Source organism: Mobula birostris, chromosome 12 (genome assembly GCF_030028105.1).
Source record: "Mobula birostris isolate sMobBir1 chromosome 12, sMobBir1.hap1, whole genome shotgun sequence".
Classification (NCBI taxonomy): Eukaryota; Metazoa; Chordata; class Chondrichthyes; order Myliobatiformes; family Myliobatidae; genus Mobula; species Mobula birostris.
In genome coordinates this window covers 82,230,991-82,252,065 of record NC_092381.1, presented here as the reverse complement: position 1 = coordinate 82,252,065, position 21,075 = coordinate 82,230,991, and the positions used below count along the sequence as shown (strand labels likewise).

The 21,075-nt window shown below is 41.4% G+C and overlaps 1 protein-coding gene across 2 annotated transcripts in view; it reads right to left on the bottom strand.

Annotated features, from left to right (window-relative positions):
* The window catches only part of ddr2a (discoidin domain receptor tyrosine kinase 2a), a 154,096-nt gene that overhangs the window by 60,613 nt on the left and 72,408 nt on the right, over nt 1–21,075 (bottom strand). For both annotated transcript variants that reach the window (XM_072274220.1, XM_072274219.1), the window contains one exon: nt 6,442–6,543. In XM_072274220.1, the coding sequence (XP_072130321.1) occupies nt 6,442–6,520 (79 nt within the window). In that variant the 5' untranslated portion in view covers nt 6,521–6,543. The remainder of the gene's footprint in view (nt 1–6,441; nt 6,544–21,075) is intronic.

Here is a 21,075-nt window from a genome sequence, read left to right as displayed (position 1 = left end):
CAAATTCACAATTGGATTTAGGTCTGGGCTCTGATTTAACCACTCCAGGACATTAACTTTGTTGTTTATAAGCCATTCCTGTGTAGCTTTGGATTTATACTTGGGGAAATTGTCTTGCTAGAAAACAACTCTTCTCAAGTCACAGTTTTCTTGCAGTCTACAGCAGGTTTTCCTCCAGGATTTCCCTGTATTTTGCTGCATTCATTTTACCCTCTACCTTCACAAGCCTCCAGCGCCTGCTGCAGTGAAGCATCCCCACAGCATGATGCAGCCACTGCCATGCTTCACAGTGACGGTGTGTTTTTGATGATGTGTGGTGTTTGGTTTACACCAAAAGTACGTTTAATCTGATGGCCAAAAAACTCAATTTTGGTTTCATCAGACCACAGAATCTTCTTCCAGCTGACTTCATAGTCTCCCACATGTCTTCTGGCAAACTCTAACTGAGAGTTCGTGTGTGTTCCCCCCCCCCCACCCCCAACAGTGGCTTTCCCTTTGCCACTCTCCCATAAAGCTGTGACTGGTGAAGCACCTGGGTAACAGCTGTATGTGCAGTCTCTCCCATCTCAGCCACTGAAGCTTGTAACTCCTCCAGAGTTGTCACAGGTCTCTTGGTGGCCTCCCTCACTAGTCCCTTTCTTGCACAGTCACTCAGTTTTTGAGGACAGACTGCTTTAGGCAGATTTATAGCCGGGCCATATGTTTTCAATTTCTTAATGATTGACTTAACTGTACTCTAAAGGATAGTCAGTGACTTGGAAATTTTCTTGTATTCATCTCCTGACTTGTGCTTTTCAATAACCTTTTCATGGAGTTGCCTGAGTGTTCTTTTCTCCTCATCATGTAGCTTTTGCCAGGATACTGACTCACCAGCAGTTGGACCTTCCAGATAGAAGTGCATTTTTACTACCATCAATTGAAACAGCTTGAGTGCACATGGGTCTCCAAAAACAGATCTCCATTTAACTAATTATATGACTTCTAAAACCAATTGGCTGCACCAGTGATGAGTTGGTGTGCCATATTAAAGAGAAGTGAATACTTGTGCAATCAATTATGTGCTTTATATTTGTAATTAATTGAGATCACCTTGTACAGATTTGTTTTCATTTTAACACGAAAGTCTTTTTCTGTTGATCAGTGTCAAAAAAGCCAAATTAAATCCACTGTTATTCAATCTTGTAAAACAATAAAACATGAAAACTTCCAAGGTGGGTGAATACTTTTTATAGGCACTGTGGTTTCAGGTCAAGTTGATGCGAGACTTGCAGGACAATCACCTGGTGGTGGTGATGTCCGAAGCAGCTGCCGGCCTTGGCCCTCATGATGGTGAAGATGTGGGTTTTCCAAATGCTGTCAGTATACCTTTGAAAAGTAACTGCAGTGATTTTTGTATCTGGAATATATTGCTAACCTTGTGAGTTGGAGGAATGAAGGAGTGTTCAGAGTGGTGGTAGGGATGCTTTGTCCTGAATGGCATTCAGCCTCCTAAACATTATTGGTGGTGCAGTCAGCTAGGCAAGAGGAAAGTATTGAAAACAAAGTTCACTGCTCTGCCACCTCTGCTGGTCCTGTCTGTAGGTGGAAACCACACACCTAATGATCATGAAGGGCACAGTTTGTGACACAATGTGAAAGACAATTCCTTTAAGATGACTAATCCATAGGAGAGATTTCCCAAATTAGTTACAGATGTTCATGGAGAGGATTCTACAGGGATGATTTTGCTGAGCACAAATTTTCTAAATCTGAGCACCATGCCTCGGTCAACGCTGGGCTTTATTCAAACCATATTTTAGCAGAATAGTTTAGTAAACAGGAGAGTGAACCACATTGTGATGATCTGGAGTCACACAGACTCCAGTCCCTGTATGGTCTGCAGTCTTCAGTGCCTAAATGACAGTGAATGGGAGTTCAATCCAATCCAGGAGGTTCATGATTACTATGAGAATCCTAGATTCTTAAATCTTATTTTAAAATTCCCAGCTGTATTGGTGGGATTTTTCTCTGGCATCAAATTTTGCATGCAGGCTTCTGGATCTCTAGCTGAGGAATTTAACTGCTCTGGCACCATTCCTACTTTTGCAGTCACCTTCTTTTGACTAGCTCCTTTGCTTTGGTGGTTCAGAGCTACTCATTTCCTGGTAGGTTGAACCCGTACACCTTCCTTTTTAATATGGAAATAAAGGATATAATAGTCATGAGGAAGGAGCCCGATTAAAGGTAGAAAATGCCAGAAACCAGTCAGGAAGTCACATAGCTTGTTCAGAGGGAAAGAGTTAACATTTCAAGTTAACAATCCTTCCTCAGCTCTAAGGAAAGGCCACCTTGAAATGTCATTTGTTTTTTGGTCTGCAGATGCCGCCTGACCTGCTGAATATGTTCAGTGTTTTCTTATTTCAGATTTTCAGCATCTGAAGTATTTAGTCTTTGGTGATCAGAGGTTATATTTCCTTTGTTTTTCCTGAACATGCCAGCGATGAGCTAATTGAAACCATCCTTTTAAGTTATATGCTTTGAAGGAGATTGATTGCTTTGGTGTCTTTGCAATTGCATTACTGTTTTTCATGTTACTTCCACAAGGAAGGAATACAGTTATATGATTTACTTTGATCGTTTAATCTTTTCTAAAATTTTAAAGTAAAAGGAAATCAGACTCACTATTACTTGCTAACATATTACATGCAAACATCCTGACTAAATTTAAGCATTCACTTCGAACAAGTAGTCCATAGCACAATCTTATTTTAGTTTGCATTTCTGACTTTTTTCATTTGGGACCATCTGAACTATTTTTATTATGGTATAATTTAGTCATGTTTCATCTTGGTTTCCACACATAGCTATCTATTGGTAGCTACCTTTCCCCATCCCCCACACACTCTATCCATTTGGTCCCCTAGCCTCTCCCTTCCCCCCTCCCCCCACAGTTCCCATCTAATGTGTCCCTCCCTGATCTGGCTTCACTCACAACCATTTCTCATCACATTCCATAATCTACAGTCATTTGCTGTCTCTACTAATCACCTCCCAGCTACTGTTGCTATCCTTCCCCCCATCTGGATCCATCTGCTCGTCAATCCTTCCACGTTTGGACCCACCTAGTGCTCGGAAGCTCTGTCTCACCCCTCCACTTCATCCCATCTCTCAGTCCTGATACAGGGTCTTGACCCAAAATTTCTTTGCCTCCACAGACGCTGCCTCAGCTGATGAGCTTCTCCAGAAGTTTGTATTCCTCTATCCTGTTGCAAATATGTTTGCCAATGATAGTACTGGCAGGAATGCACACTGCTTGGTCTTTGTGGAAATTACTTCATTTTCTCAAAGGTGACATCTGACTTGATATCGTGTGGCATTACCACAGTGTAATTACCACAATTAGGTAGATTCAGAAATGGGCATTCAAGAGCAGCTATGGGTGTCCAGGAACTATGCTCTTGTTGTCCAGGACAACCTGTAACCAGCAGAGCCTTCAGTCTGTCTTTGCCATCAAAGCAGTGGTTCAACCCTGGCTCACTTGGAAGAGCACAAAAATCTTGAACTGATGCAAGAGGATTCAGACAGTGGTTCCATTCAAAATGAAGATAAATAGATAACTGGGTATTTAAAAAATACAGAGACAAGGTAAAGATGCTGCCTGACATGCTGCATTCCTCCAGCAGTTTGAGTTTAACAACATACAGGCTAGGACTAATATTTAGCCAGGTTGGTCCATACAAGGGATTGGTTAACAAAGTAGAGTCCAGCTAGCTTCCCTAAATACTTAACAGAAATATCCCTATCTTTAACAATCTGCAATTTAACTGGACTTGTCATTGCAAACTGTGGCTGTGAGGGCAGGTCAGAGGTTAAATAATCTATGGTGAATGACTCATTTGCCAACTCCCCGAAGCTTTTTCATGTCCATAGCTGACAAATAGATGGAACACTCAACTTTCCACCTAATTCTGTGACACTTTACATTTTCTTCACCACTAACAATTTTCAGTTCTCTGCCCGTTGCTTGATTTTCACCATGAACATCCCATGACTGTTCATTTTTATGTCACATCAGGAAGACCGCAGGGCTCTGCTTCTAACTGGATGGCAGACTCAACCACCTCCCCTCCACCACCACTCTCCTCCGTCTGGCAGAACTAGTACTTGCTCTCAACTTCACTTTTGGTTTCTCCATCTTCCCCCATATGGAAGGTGTAGCCTTGGGCACTCATGTGGGTCTCAGTTCTGCCTGCCTTTTCATTAGCTGCATAAAGCAATCCGCATTGTAAACCTACACTCACAATGTTCCCCAACTCTACAACATTGACAACTGCATTGGTACTATTTCCTGCACACATGCAGAGGTCATCAGTTTCATCGACTTCAGCACCAGCTTCCACCCTATTCAAAAATCACTCAATCTATTACTGACACCTTTCTCTCCATTCTTGACCTCTATCTTCATCTCCAGGGATGGATTATCCCTGGAGATATTCTACAAACTCATTTACAGTACCTCAAATGGAACTTTCCCCATCTTGTCACTTGCAGGGATGATATTTCATTCTCTCAGCTTCTCTCTCCCTGCAATATCTGTTCTAATGAGAAGACTTTGCACTTTAGGATATCTGAAATATCCTCTTTTCTTCAGAAAATGTTTTTCCTCTTCCCTATTGCTATTGATGCTGCCTTACTCACTTCTCTTCCATTTCCCATAAATCTGCTCTCAACCACCCCACCTCCGAAATAATAGGAATAGGCATCCCATTGTCCTCACCTCCCACCCAATCAGATTCAGAATCAGGTTTAATGTTACTGACACGTGTTGCTAAATTTGTTGTTTTGTGGCAGCAGTATAGTACACCCAAAAAAAAACTAAATTGGAATAAGCAATATATATAGGTTTTCCAAGACCTTAAACTTCCAACATATTCTCTGACATTTCCACCATCACTGACAGCTTCCCACCACCAGCCATTTTTAAGAACAATAATTTTAACAAAGACGAAAGTCTCACTCTAAGTAAGAACTAGAATTCGATTGTAAGCAGGGTGGGACAGTGGAAACCCAATTGATAGAGGGCTAACTAATCAGGAGGGACGGATGAAGAGGGTATATGTATCACCAAACTTGACTGCCTAGACATCATCCCTGACGAAGATGGTGGAGTCTGTCATTGAAACATTGGTTAAAATCAATACCTGTACCAGCTGGAAGCCCAAGAAGAGTTTGTCAGATATGCTGGGAGAGCACTAGATCCTTTTTCAGACATTTTTCTATCTCTCCACTCTCCATGACTCTTGTCTGCTCATCCATTTCTATCGATCTCTCTCTAGGCACTTAAACCTACTAGCACCTACGCTTATATCTCCTCTATCACCACCATTCAAGGCTATAAACAGAACTTCCAGGTGAGACAGTTCTTCATGAGTGAATTCAGTGTCATTTATTATATCTGGTGCTCATCTACATAGGTGAAACCTGACACAGGTTAGAGGGTCACTTCATAGAGCATTTTTACTCTGTCCACCATAACAGCTAGGATCATCCAGAGATCGGTTGGTTTAGTTCTACTTCCCATTGAACACACTGACATGCCTGGTCCATGGCCTCTTCTACTTCAAGCTGAGGCCAGATACTAATTAGAGGGACAATAGTCCGTATTCTACCTTGGCAGTCTCCAACCTGACAGCATGAACATTGATTTCTCTCACTCCCAGAAACCACCGCCTCCGACTCTGCCTTATTCCAATTGCCCCCATCACCTTTTCACTTTCCCCTCCCCTACCAACTTGACCTACCTATCACCAACACATTCCTCCCTCTATTTCCCCTCCTCTTTTCCTTTATTCTATGGTCTACTGCCCTCTTCTATCAGATTCATCTCCCTCAGCCCTTTGTCACTTCCCAGCAACTTGCATCACTCCTACTGTCCCACTCCTTCAGTTGCCCATTATCCTTCTCACCTAGATCTAGCAATCATCTGCCTGCTCTTGCTCCACCTTTTACCTCCACATTTTTATGCTACCTCTCTTGTTTTTGTCCCTGTTTCTAGTTGAAAGGTCTCACTCAACTAGAAACATTGACTGCCTAGTTCCCTCCATAAATGCTGTCTGTCCAGCTGAATTCCTCGCATTTTGTGTGTTGCTTCACTTCCCCACAGGACTGCAGTTGCAACAACAGAAGAGAATCAATCCTGTCTGAAACAAAACCATCTGGTTGAGCCTCAAGAATTCTTACATCCTACATATTCACTCCCCTCAGCACTAACACATCTTGGCAAGAAAGCGTACAGTTTAGAAAATTTACTGCATTTTTTAACCGAAGATTTCTTTGGCACTTTAATGCACAATCTGTCACCAATCTGACAAGGCCAGATAAAGCAGGATGAACACAGCAAACTGCACCGTTCCCTCTCAGTTACGGTTACGACTGGGAAGAACGTGGCGTGTGGTAGCTTACCTGGGATCACCTGAGCACCGGCAAGTCCAAGACAATGTATCAGCATCAGCAGCACCATCGGAAAGGGAGCAATGATCATTTTAAATGGATGAATTTCCAGTCCTGAGGAGAGAATCAGAATTTGTCCTGAGTGGCAAGTAATCATCTTAACACCCCAGAAACAGATGGAGGTCATATACCGTTGGTTTATTTCTATCACATGCCTGGAAACACCCACACTGTCCACATACATGGATTTCAGAAATCAAGCAAATGATGCCTCACCTACTGCATTAAATAATGTATAATGTTTATACAGACATAGTTAAATTACACATCAAGTAATAGCACAAGCTTGAGGAAAGTCTTTCGTCTTCTGGTCATATGCAGACTTCTAGTCTTTACTAATTTTTTTTACAATTTCAAATAACTTGATTTCTATGTCTATATCTGCCACCTGTGTGATATGGACAAAACTTGCCTTCCACTCCAAAAAAAATAGAAGGGGGAGGGGGGTAAAGAAAACATGTCCAGCCTGACTTGCCAGGCACACCTTTCTGCTCTGCATTTCACACCTTCTGTGCTCCTTTGTGTTTGGTTATGCTCTCACTCTCCAACAGGTCCTGTTCATACTTTGAGCAGAAGATCTTATTTATAGCTTATTCCAATATGTCCACAGCTTTACCCTCTCTGGAGCCACTCTGCTGCTCCACCCCACCTGAGATTGACAAGTTTCTTCTGTCGCCTTTCCATTTCTGATGGAGTTCTTTCTCTTCCCACTGCTGCTGCTGCCTTGCCAAGTATTTCCAACGTTTACTGGTTTTATCTTAGATTTCCATCATTTTTTCTTATAATTTCCATCAAATAATTGTGATTTCAATAAGACAGGATGTGGGCCCACTATGGTCAAATGGAATTAATGTAGATGGGCAACAAGGTTAGAACAGACGAGGTGGGCAGAAAGGCTTGTTTTTATGCTGTCTGACTAAAAGCAAAATGTTCAGTCTGAATAAGGAGTATGTCACAATTAGTTAAAAATACCAAACAGTAATCTAGACCAGACCATTTTCTTCAAAAAAAATAGTTACACGTGTTTGCATTTTCCCAGATCTAGATTAGTCCTCATTACTTGCAGTTTATAGCATAGTGGTTATTATCAAGCATGAATGAAATGCTAGATTTTATGCATCCTTAGTAGGTCCCAATTAAGTAATCTTGATGTGTAATTACAACAATGAAGCAGGGAAAAGCACAGCAAGGAGACCATAGTTCCCTGAAAGTGGCTTCACCGTGGGAGTGTGGTTAACCTTTTGGCACACTGGCCTCTATCAGTCAGGGCACTGAGTATAGAAGTTGGGGTGAAATGCTGCAGCTGTAGAACATATTGTTACCCTGCTCTAGGTGCATTAACCTTGTAAGAGTGCAGAGCAGATCTATGAGGATATTGGCAGCGGTTGAGAAATGAGTTATGGAGAGAGGTTGAGCTGCTGCTCCCCTGGAGTGTAGGAGAATGAGGGTGATCTTAAAGAGATGTATCAAATTATGAAGGGCATAGATAAGGTCATCGCTCACTCTTCGCTCTCCCCCCCCCCCCCCACCACCAAGGATTAGGGAAAGAACTAGAGAGTATAGGTTCAAGATAAGAAGGGAGAGATTTCAAAGGAATCCCAGAGGTAACATTTTCTCCCAGCAGTTGGTCTGTTTGTGAGAAAGTACTTCAGTCAGGTACATTAAATGCATCCAAAATGCACCTAGATAGGAAAAATATGGGCCAAACAGGACATCTTATATGGGAATTTGGTCAGTATGGACCAATTAGGCCAAAGAGACTGTTTCTTTGTTATATGGCTCTATGAGCAAACAGCAATTTGATGGTGACTTGTTCATCTGTTTTAGAAACGTTTGAAAACGAAATGTTAGCTAGCAGACTGGGACAAAAATCCATCTGTTTCTTCAGCGTAACACCATGGCTTTACTAGCATCCAAATAAGAAAACTGACAGGACCTTGGCTTAACTCTTCATCCAAAAGGTTAATCTCTCTAGGTGCCAGAGGGTCAATTTTACTGTGGTTTGTAAAGAGAAACACGAGCCCTTCTGACTCAATGGAGGTAAACTCCCACAGATGTCAGCTGTACTTTAGATCACATAGATACTTCATTGCAGTACAGTGATGGATGACGCAACATTGTACAATACTGTTCAGTTTAATTTTACTGTAATTTTGCATACTCCCTTTCCACTATATTGGGAAACAATGGAAAATTAAACATTTCTCCAATTAACGTCTAAAATCAGTAAAAGAAAATTGCTATGGCAACTCTTCTTGTAAGAGTTGCAGTTGCTTTAGGTTTTTTCAGCATTTTTTGTTTATATGATTTTGCACTTCCCCCTTCTTGAAATGTCTGCATTTCTGGAGACAAGCTGTCTACCAACATCTTTTATAAACCTACCGATTCCCATAGCTATCTTGTCTATATCTCAACCGTAAAAATGCGATTTCCTTTTCTCAGTTCCTTTGCCTACATCGCATTTGTTCCCAGGATGAGGCTTTCCTTTCCAGGGCAGTGATGTCCTCCTTCAGGGAGTGGGGATTCCCTTTATCCACCATTGATGCTGCCCACTCCCGCATCTCCTCCATTTCCCAGACATCTGCACTCACCCCATCTTCCTGTTGCCTTAACAGGGATAGCATTCCTCTTGCCCTCATCTACTACCCAATCAGCCTCTGCATTCAACACATCGCTCTCCATAACTTCTGCCATCTTCAACGGGATTCTACCAGAAAATAAGTTTTTACTTCTCCCCCACTCTGCGCTTTCTGAAGGGATTACTCCTTCTGTAATTCACTTGTCCATTTGTCCGTCCCCATTCATCTCCCTCATGGCACATATCCCTACAAGTGAGAGAGATGCCACACCTCACCATTCACCTCCATTCAGGGCTTCAAGCGGTCCTTCTAGGTGAGGCAACGCTCCACCTATGAATTTGTTGGTGTCATCTATAATATCCAGTGCTCCCAATGTGGCCTCCTCTATGTTGGAGAGACCTGACAAATCCCCATTTCAATTCTTACATGTTGGTCCAAGGCCGCCTCCTCTGCTTGAGGAGGCCACTCTCTGGGGGGAGGAGCAACAACTCATTCCATTTAGGTAGCCTCCCATGCAAATTTTTCTTCTCCCAATTTCTCTTTTTTGCTTCCCCCCCTTCTCTCTTCTTCCATTCCCCCTTCTTGCATTCCCCATACCGGCCTCTTGCCTCTTCTCACCTGCCTATCACCTCCCCAGGTTCCCCCCTCCTCCCCTTTCTCCCGTGGTCCACATCTCTCCCAAGAGATTCCTTTTCTAACCCTTTACCACTCCCCTGGCTTCGTCTATCACCTTCCAGCTGGCCTCCTTCCCTTGCCCCACTTTTGTATTCTGTTGTCCTTCCCCCTTCCTTTCCAGTCCTGATGAAGTTCCTCAGCCCGAAATGTTGACTATTTATTCCTTTCCATAGATGCAGTCTGGCCTGCTGAGTTCCTCCAGCATTTTGTGTGTTGCTCTGGATTTTCAGCATCTGCAGAATCTTCTGTTTATGATTTGCTGTTGCATTTACTTGCTTTTATAATTTGAAAACAAACTGGAACCTATGTCTACCGTCATTAATTTATAAAGCTTTGACCTTGCTGAGGATATTCAGAAATGGATTCTCAGTCACAAAAGCCACAGGTGTCAGAACAATATTCACAGGGCTGCATCTATACATCTGATCTACACAATTGTTAAGAATAGTGTCCAGGTTTGCCACACATCACCGTGGGAAGCAGTCTAAGTGAATTTTACAGTTCTGAAACAAATAATTTAAACGTGCCATTAGGTAAATAATACCAATTTCTTGGTCCATTCAACAGTTAAGGTTGTGGGGTGAAGGAACTTTGTGCACCCCCCACCCAGAGGAAGATTTGTAAGAGGAAGCCTGGTAACCAAAATTGCTTCCCTGAAAATACTGTAATTTGACTATACTCATGTTAATCACAAAATGCCATCTAACTATTAATTTTGCTCACAGCAGCCTCAATATAATAGTGACCCCAGATCTCAGACTATTCTTAATCATAAGTGGGTATGACCACAAGGTTAACTTGCTGCTCAATCCAATAGTAGAGCACTGTTGTGTATTCACATTATGCATAAGGAAATGACACTGCACAAGTTTGATTCAAGGCTGTTTGCTTATGATGCATTATATACTTCTATTCTGTGGGAAAAGGGTAATTACAGGCATGAATGTGCTTCCAGGAAACGATGGTAATCTAAAGTCTCTGGAGGATGCAAAAACAAGCAAAACTAGACAAAATATGATGACCGATCTGCTCTGAGAACTTGGCTTCCGAGATAGAGTAGAATGGTGAGGTATCATTTGGTTCAACATCTGCCCACTTGAATAAGAGAACTTTAAAATGGGATCCGAATTCACTATCATTCAGTCAACATCTTACTATGAAACTTGGAGTGTGTACAAAGTCAAATACTAATCAAAGCCTGCCTAATGTCACTTAAGCAGAGAAGACCAGATATTAACTATTCGAGTAGTGCTGCCAGTGCTCCACTTAAGCAAGGAAGATCTTTGTCTTGTTGAAAGACAACGCTTGGTTTGTCAAAAGTGTTTCAAGAGCCATGTACCATCTTAATATTATTTTTCAGGCTCTGAAAGAGTTAAGAGTTTCAACAGTTACTCTCTGTGGAAGCTTTGATAAAGACATAAACATCTCTAATTTTCTGCTTGGTATTGCTGCCCCTCACCTCTTAACTTCCCATTGGAATGGATCTAATCTGCACTGTGTGGGGATACTTTTCAACCCATGTTGCCTTCACTCCATAATGAATATGTCTCATCTGCAGTTACCCTCCTGTAGTGAATGGACCTCATTTGAATATGTGCACATTCAGAGATCACACTGCTAACTCCTTGAAGCATATGCTATCATTTAACATGTGCATAAAAGGCCCTCTATCAATCTGCCCCTGTATACAACATCACCCTTTGACAATAAAGCTTCTTGACAATGCAATTGAAAGCTCCCTCAAAGTGATCCTTCTCTTCCCTTCCAGGGCACAAATCACTCACACAAACGCTTCAACGTCCTGGAGAGGCAAAAATCCTCCAACTGCATTGACACAGTAAGCAAATGGTCCAGGCCAACACCTCCATCACTGACAACCAAACCACACTCAGTCAAGATAGACAGACCACATCACTCGCACAGACTTCCAAGATAGGCACTCTGCTCCAAGTTCCATCACTTCGAGAGAGTGTTAGGCTGGCACAAGTGGCAATAAAACCACATTTTAATAAAGGGTGTCATTCCCACTAGCATATAGGAACCCTTGCCCACAACCACTCAGCCGCTTTCAAGATAGCATTGAGAACCAGAGCCCCATTGACGGGATTACAGAAACCCTGCCTGGCAAGGGAAAGGATGTACCACCACCCAAACTGTTCTCACATTTGCCCCTTCAGGATCCTCCTACTCTACTTGTGACTGAATCTGTAGGCCCCACATTGGCCATTTCAGAACACACGAAACTGGAGTGGAAGCAAGTCATCCTTGATGTTGAAGAAAAAAAAGCAGCTTAATTCTTCGCTTATCCCATGTGTTAATGTTACTGCAAACCTTGGATGGAGAATATATACAGTTATGAAATACCACTCTGAGTCTGCCCAGTGTCACTAATTCAAAACAGACCCATGTAGCAACGTATTCCATTAACACTGGCACTGCTCTGCTGAGGAAAGAGGTTCTTTAGTTATTTATAAAGCTTTGCCTGGGATACAAAACTTCCTACATAGCTATACACAATCTCATTATTTTTGTTCAGGGTCAGATGTGTTAGCAAGAAGCTTCAACGGTTGCTCCAACTGGGAGTTGAGGGGGTGGGACTCAATTTTGATCCGCAATGAATCACACGTGCTGTTTGAATATCCAGGATGAAAGTGAGGAAAAAATAATATTCCACCGCTCCAACTTTCAGATTTTTTTTGTTCACTTGGCACACACATGGCAGAATACTAAAAGGATAATCAGAGAATCAATACACAATCTATTTGATCAAGAATAATTGAAGCTTTTGAAAGATTTGGTGCTTTTGTCAAGGGCTCATCAAGATAAACAATGGTTGTGGGAGAACGGAAGCTGTTTCTGCTGCTACTTGTGGTAGAGCCTCCCTGAACCCTTATTGTAACAGAAACCAACATCAAAGCCAGCTTTTATTTTGTAATCTGTGCCTTTTATTTTTCTAAAATATTTATTCAGCTTACTCAAATGGAAGCACATAGGCAATCTTTTGCAATTATAAGCTATTGGTCAGAGCTTACAACATCTGGCCTAGAGCGAGACTCTGCTATCATCTTCCCACCCATTTCTTCCTTGCAACTTACAAAGAGCCCATCCAACTTGGATATTTATATTGGGTGAATAAGCAATTTTCTTTATGGACATTGGTTTGATAATCAGAATCAAACAAAACGGGCATGGATGGACTATGGACTTCCCCACAGACCGACCTCTCTCCCTCTTTGGCAAACACTAATTTAAAAAAGCAGATAGATGATCACTGTTGTTTGAAGCCTCTGCAAGAAGCTATGTACAGTAGCTTACATATGTTGCACACTTGGACACAAAAGGGACTTCCAGGTGTGCAGAAGTTTAAAATAACATCTTTACTTTCCTTTCTGGAAACACAGGAACACAAGCGCATCGGCTTACCATGCATGCTGCGGGGGCGTCTCCGTCTACTCCATCACGTGCGCCCTCCCGTGCCCCCCAGGACCCCTCAGCTGCCCCAAGTGCCTGTATAAGCTTTGCTGCTTGTAACCATCAACTAACCCACTAAAATATTACCGTTGCTAGTGCAACTGTACATTAATCAAATTGTGAATGAACAAAATAACAAACCAAAGCAATAAAAATAATATGAACATAATATAAGAAAATTAGGGGGGTATCCAGTGTCTATTAATATGCTCCACATTACTCTGGGTCCCACACATAGCATTATTTAATATACTTTCTGGCACAAATTGTATTAATTCCTCCAAAACAATGCAAATCCCCATTTCATTCTGATACAGTAACTGCATTTCTAGTGCACAGCAAAAGAAAAAATGGATCATACCCATGCCCTTGAATTACGAGCCGATGTGTACCTGGTGCAGTTAAAGAATTTTGGAAATGATTGGAAAAGTTTATTTTATAAAACTTACTCATTTTTGGATTTTTACTGCAACAGTCAATAATAGCAGTGATACTGAACGAAAGTGGTTTATTAAGAACTTTCATCGTGTGCACTAATTGTATTGATTTTTCAAAGTGAGTAACAGCATTCCCCCACCCACCCTCCAAAAGTAGAGAAAGGGAACTAATCTGGAGAAGAAAGCCACAATCAAAATAGATCAGCAGCAAATTTCATACAGCTTGATTAAAACAGACATTATTAAATGGAATAAGGAAATCAACACATGCAAGACCCCATTCTAATATACCTAAAACATTACATTAAGCAACATTTGGTCTGAAGAATCTTTCAACTTTTTTTCCTCCCTGTACCACTTATTTTAATTAATCTTCCACATTCTTCCCAATAAATTTTAATGCTGTTTTGGGTAACTAGATAGGTGAATTAGTTTGAAAAGACAGTTGTAATAATGGATGGTGGTAATGGTTAGTATACAAAAACACTCTGCAATTTCTAACCATTTTTCTTGCTATTATTTGAAGTTTGTAACCTTCGTTATGTTGTAGAATACCATAATCACAGAAGACAGAAACAGGCCTTTGTAAATGGCTGTTTGATGGCCAGAATAGACTTAATAGGACATAGTTCAATTATAAATTTTAGGTAGCTCAATTGTTTTTTAAATTGGTATACAAAACTGCCCATCAATCCCCTGATTTAATCCTAGCCAAATCATGTGACAACTTACAATGACCAATTAACCTATCAACCAGCGTGTCTTTGGACTGTGGGAGAAAACCGGAATACCTAGAAGAAACCCGTGCCATTTCCCAAAATGCTGGAGATCTTAAGATTTTCCAGGAATATGTTGAAGATCTTAAGAAATAGCTGGAATTCTCCCTGGTGTCCTGGTCAAAACATCCCATTGCCAATAGCAGCAAAAATAGTCTACTCAGAATAGTTGGAGAAATATAATATCCAATTTACAAGCAAAATCCCACAAACTACAATGAGTTAACAAATTTTTGGGTTGTAATATATGGCAAGTGAAATTTTGGTCAGAGCACCAGGAAGCTCCTTTTTACACCCTCCCCCTCCGGGTACACTTAGCCAAAAAAAAAAATTCAAAATAATGGCTTAAAGATTAAACACGAGATTCTGGAGTTGCAAGTCAGGCAGAATCTATGGAGGGAAATAAACAGTCAGCCCCCACTTCCCCTTTCTGCTTTCTGTAGGGGCTGCTCTCTACGTGACTCCATTGTTCACTCATCCCTCACCACTTAACTCACTCCTGGCACTTACCCCTGCAAGCAAGACAGTGCTACACTTTCCCCTACGCCTCCTTCCTCTCCACCTCTCATGACACCAAACTGTCCTTCCAGGTGAGGCGATATTTCACCTGTGAACCTGTTGATGTTATATATGCATTGTATCCAGTGCTTCTGGTGGGCCTTCCCTACATCAGTGAGAGCCAACCCAACGCAGACTGGGGAACAGCTTTGTCAAACACCTTCATTCTCTCTGCTGAAAAAGGTAGGATACCCCAGTGGCTACCCATTTCAGTTCGATTTCTCATTCCCATTCTGATACGTCTGTCCATGACCACCTCTAATGTCATGACAAATCCAACACCTTGTTTTATCTGGGTGACCTCCAGCTTGCTGACATCAGTATCAATTTCTCTAGTTTCTGATGATTCCTCCCCCTTCCCTACTCTTTTTCCATTCCCCAATCTGGTTGCACCCTCACCCCTTCTCCTCTCACCTCATCCCTCTGGTTCCCCTCCTTCTCCACGGCCCACCGTCCTCTATTAGATTTCTTCATCACTCCACATACCCCCTCCTATCTTCTTGTTTCATTTGCCGCAACCCCCCCCCCCAACACCTTCCTCACCTTGTCTCACCTAACACCTGCCAGCTTGCACTCCATCCCCTACCATCAATTTCTTTTTCTGGCTTCTGACCCCTTACTTCCAACCCTGCTGAAGGATTGCAGACCGGTGCATCGACTATTTCCCTCCATGGATGCTGCCTGGTCTGCTGAGCTCCTCCAGCATTGGGTGGGATGCAATAGCTTGAAGTTAGAATGTTTGAAAGTCTGTTCAATTTAATCAGAGGCTTTCCTCATCTCTGAAAATTGCTGAGCTACCTTATACATTCAAAACAACAATTGTGTTTGAAGCTAGCATCTTCTGCATTTGTTATTTACTACAAGTTCCAAGGAGAATGCACCATCTCCTGATAGCCCAGCCTATACAATAAATTGAGGAAACATTGATGGCCTTAACAGTCTTTTTGGATGTTATGACATTTGTTTAGGCATTCATTGGCTACGTGATATCTACAGAAAGAGGCAAAATAGCTGCCAGAATTGAGCTGAATTTCCATTATGCAAATTGCATACATACGGTCAAATGGAAACATGTCCAGAAGTGAAGCAATAAATCTTTTGTGTAAATATTTATGCCAAATTTCAAAGACAGTGAAGCCTTTCCTCTCTATTGCAATTGGCATACTACCTTTACATGTAAGGCACTGACCTGTGCTCTGCTTCACTGTCTTTACTACAACAATCAGATCCCCACAACTGCAGTTTCTCCCTGCATCGGCATGAATACTCCAAACTGTAATTGACAGATGTCGGCTGATGTTTCACCTCAATGACTTGTCTTAGACCCTCAGTGCACTCATTCTGTGAGATGCTGAAACAAGGTGACAAGCAAAACAACCCTTATTCTTACCTAGGAAGGCTTTGATTATCGTGGCAGTGGTTGAAAGATTATTACTTAATCTGAAAACTATCTTGAATGATCTGAAGAAGTGTGAATAAATGAACAACTTTCCACTAGTAACTACCAAATCCTACCATTGTCTGTTTAGCTCTTGTATTGGCATTGTATGAGTTAATATTCACTACATGTGCCACATGAAGATAGCTTGGAATGCAAATTCTCTGGCACCAACTCTTGGCTACAATGATGATCTGCCAGCTGTGTGAATAAGCCTGATGGTTTACTGAAAATCATGTCATTTATTACCCTTATTCGTGCTTTAAAATGATCATCCTTCATGATAGAAGTTTATAAGACTACAAGAGGAATAGTCAGCCGTTAACTTTTTCCCCCGGGGTTGAAATTGCTAACACTAGATCAAGATTGCTTAATGTAATTTCCAGTACACAAGAGTAAAGGAGAACAAAATAATTGTGACTCCAGATCTGATGCAGCACAAAACTCCCCACAAGATAAAGAATACAATGATAATAAAAACACAGTAAATGTAAATAAGATGGCTTATATACTGCACATAGATTAATTGCACGCCCATAAAGTGATGCTAGGCACAGGAGTGTCTGTACCTAAGGTAACTGGCAGGAAGTAGTGGCTGCTGGGGGAGTAGGTTAGTGGGTGGTGTTGTTGATCAGCCTTACTGCTGGGGAAGACAACTGTGTTGAGTTTTGGGGTCCTGGCATAGATGCGATACACTGTCTATGGCATTTAAGAGGCCTTTAGATAGATGCATAAACGCCAAGATCAAGAGGGCATGCTGAGCTGGGGTGGTTCAAAAGGGAGATGTGTGATGCAAGTGATTTTTAAAAAAAATACAGAAGTGAGTGCCCGGAAGGCACTTCCAGGACTGGTCGTGGAGGCAGCTACAGCAGAGGCATTTAAGCATCTCTTAATCTGATAGGCACAGAACAGGCAGAGAATGGAGGGATATGGACATTGTGTAGGCAGAAGGAATTAGTTAAGACATTTAATTACTAGTTTAATTAGTTTGGCACAGTATCATGGGCCAAAGACCTGTTCCTGCACTGTACAGGGGTCATTCTGTCATGTATTTTGTGGTCTGCTGAGCACATTTCATGAGTTGGTCTAGTCTTCGGTTATATGCCAAATAATATACATTTACCTCTATAGTAGATAACTTCTCAAGTACAATTATTGCTTCATACTTGGCCTCAATATATTCCAACTACCTCAATAAATTATGAATAAATCCACCTCATAAACTGAACATTAGCAAAATATTAGGTGTGCCGAAAATTGGAAGCCAGATGCTATTTTTGCTGAGTGAGAAAAGGTCATTAACTAGACCAAAGAACTTATGTTGGTGTGAGAATGTTAGAAACTGACAGCTATCACAAACATCTCGGTTCTGAGGAAAGGCAATTGACCTAAAATATTAACTGTTCTGTGAAGTAGAGATGGTTTTGGCATTTTTCATTCTACCTGTGTGCTTATAAAATTGCTTAATCTTCTTTGCAGAGCTGTTTATCAAAATATCAATGCTTTTATTCTTTTCTGTACAGTTGCCTCACCAAAAATCCAGGAAACTTCTACTTGAAGAATGGCTTAAAATTGCCTCAAAATGCATGTGGAGGAGAAATAAGCTCTTAGTTTGGCTGTCGTGGAATGCTGGTGTTAGACATTCCAATCACGTGAACATATGGGCAAAAATATTACAATGTTTTCCCAAAACACTGCAGTTGCACTTAGCAACCCATTTTTGTACATGCCAATTTTCTGTGAATTCCATCAGCTCCTCTACAACTTTGTGTTTTGCTGGAAATCTTGAAACATTAATCTCACTTCTACATCTGAATAGCCAAAGTAAAAAAAAACACATCAAACGGGATTAAAATTCATTCAATATTTTAATTATGTTTTAAACTGCATTTTGTTATAATTTAAGCAACTTATTCTAACTCTTACCCTGATGTTCTTTAGTCAATTCCACTAGGGAAGAGTTCAACTTGAAACCTGAGATATTCATGCTGTACACATGGATATTTTTGTATTCAATATCAATATCAAATGTAGAGCAGCTATATCAACAGTAACTCTCAATGTTAAAACTCTGCTATTTTAGCCAAAACTTCAGGACTATGCCAATGGAAATTTCATCTCCTGTTAAAGTTGAATTGTTTATTTCCAAGTGACACTGCAAATTTTGTGCCTTTTTTCAGAAACTAGTTTTAACTTTCAAACAGGGCTGAGGCTGTCAACTCTAAGCAGAGGACCACCAGAGGAAAGAAAAAAAAACTCAACCCATAGGAATTCAGACTCAGTATTAGTCCAACTTAATTCTGAGCTCTCAAAGACAAAATTTTATTATCATTTGGACATACTTGACAATCTTATTTTAAAAAGTAAAACAAATTTTGCAATTCTTGGCAACATAAGCATTTATCTCTTTCAGAAGTGTTGAGAATTTGGAAGCCAAAAATAAAAAATTGCAAATTTTTAAGTGTATTTTATGTCCCAAATCTGTTGGTAATGAAAAATATTGTTAGGACCCTGCCAATACATCCAAGGCTGTGGTCTTAGAATTCGCTGACAAAACTAGCTAAAGTGAGCTGAATTCCAAAGATACATGTTATTCTGCAATAGAATTCATGGACAGGATGGCAAACTTTCATGATAAAGCATGGTGAATTAGATGCAAGAAATCGGAAAGAGTACCGTAATGTCTGGCCTTGACGTTAATGGTTACTGTTACATTTTTGACATTGCAAATAGTGAATGAGTGGAGTTTATTGGATAAATGGGGTATATTTTGCAGGACTGAGTATAAGAGGTCTCCAGCAAACTTGGAACCACTTTCTTTCAGTGGGTTCACCAGGGTATGAAGCTGTCTTCAAACAAGTGCAGCTGTATTGGATGATGCACTGGTTGAACAAAAGCAACCACACTGGTGCCCTTTACTCAAAGTTGGAATGTAATAACTTGCGATGGTGAATCAGGGTGGAACTGATTGCAAGAAAACATGCTGTAGGGACATAAATATGGAAATGTGAGTGATGGGATTACTCTGAAAGCTAGCATAGGTTGGAAGTCCTGAATGGCCTCCATCTAAAGAGTCATAAAGGAATACAGCACAGAAGCAGGCCCTTTGCCCCAACTCATCCACACCAACCAGGATACCAAGCTAAGCTAGTTCCAGTTAAGACCACAAGACAAGACATAGGAGCAGAATTAGGCCATTTGACCCATCAAGTCTGCTCTGCCATTCAATTATGGCTGATCCTTTCTCCCCTCCTCAGCCCCACTCTCTGGCCTTCTCCCTGTAACCTTTGATGCCATGTCCAATCAAGAACCTTTCAAGTTCTGCCTTAAATACATCCAACAACCTGGCCTCCATAGCTGCCCATGGAATAAATTCCACAAATTCACCACCCTTCGGCTAAAGAAATTTCTCTGCGTCTGTTTTAAGTCCTGAGGCTGTGCCCTGTTGTCCTAGACTCCCCCCACCATGGGAAACATCCTTTCCACATCTACTCTGTCTAGCCCTTTCAACATTTGAAAGGTTTCAATAAGATCCCCCCTCATCCTTCAGAGGAAAACATTCCTCTTATGATAACTTACATTCCTGAAATCATCCTGTGAACCTCCTCTGAACCCTCTCCGATGCCAGCACATCTTTTCTTAGATGAGGAGCCCAAAACTGTTCACAATACTCAAGGTGCAGCCTCACCAGTGCCTTATAAAGCTTCAGCATGACATCCCTGCTCTCGTATTCTAGACCTGTTGAAATGAATGCTAACATTGCATTTGCCTTCCTCACCACCGACTCTACCTGTAAGTTAACCTTGAGGGTGTTCAGCACGAGCACTCCCAAGTCCCTTTGTATCTCAGTTTGTTTGGATTTTCTCCCCATTTAGAAAATAGTCTGCACATTTATTTCTTCTGCCAAAGTGCATGAGAATGCATTTTCCAACATTGTATTTCATTTGTCACTCTCTTGCCCATTCTCCTAATCAGTCTAAGTCCTTCTGCATCCTACCTGTTTCCTCAACACTACCTGCCCCTCCACCAATCTTCGTATCATCCTCAAATATAGCAACAAGCCATATATTCCATCATCTAAATCATTGACATACAGCATAAAAAGAAACGGCCCCAACACTGATCCCTGTGGAACACCACTAGTCACTGGCAACCAACCAGACAAGGATCCTTTTATTCCCACCCGCTGCCTCTTACCAATCAGCCAATGCTCTAACCATGCCAGCAACTTTCCTGTAATACCATTGGCTCTTAACTTGATAAGTAGCCTCATGTGTGGCACCTTGTCAAAGGCCTTCTAAAAGTCCAATTACACATCATCCACTTTATCTATCCTGCTTGCAATCTCCTCAAATAATCCCAACAGGATTGTCAGTGAAGATTTTCCCAGCAACATCTTGTAAATCATCTTCGCACTCTTTCCAGCTTTATGAATCCTTCCCTGTAACCGGATAACCAAAACTGCACAAAATATTCTCAGTGTGGCATCACCAATGTCTTCTGCAACTACAATATAGTGCCCCAACATCTGTACTTAATGTCCTGCCTGATAAAGGCTCACGCGCCGAATATGTCTTTTACCACCAGGTCTACCTCTGACAGCTTATTCAGGAATCGATGGACTTCTACTCCTACATCCCTCTTGGCTTTGA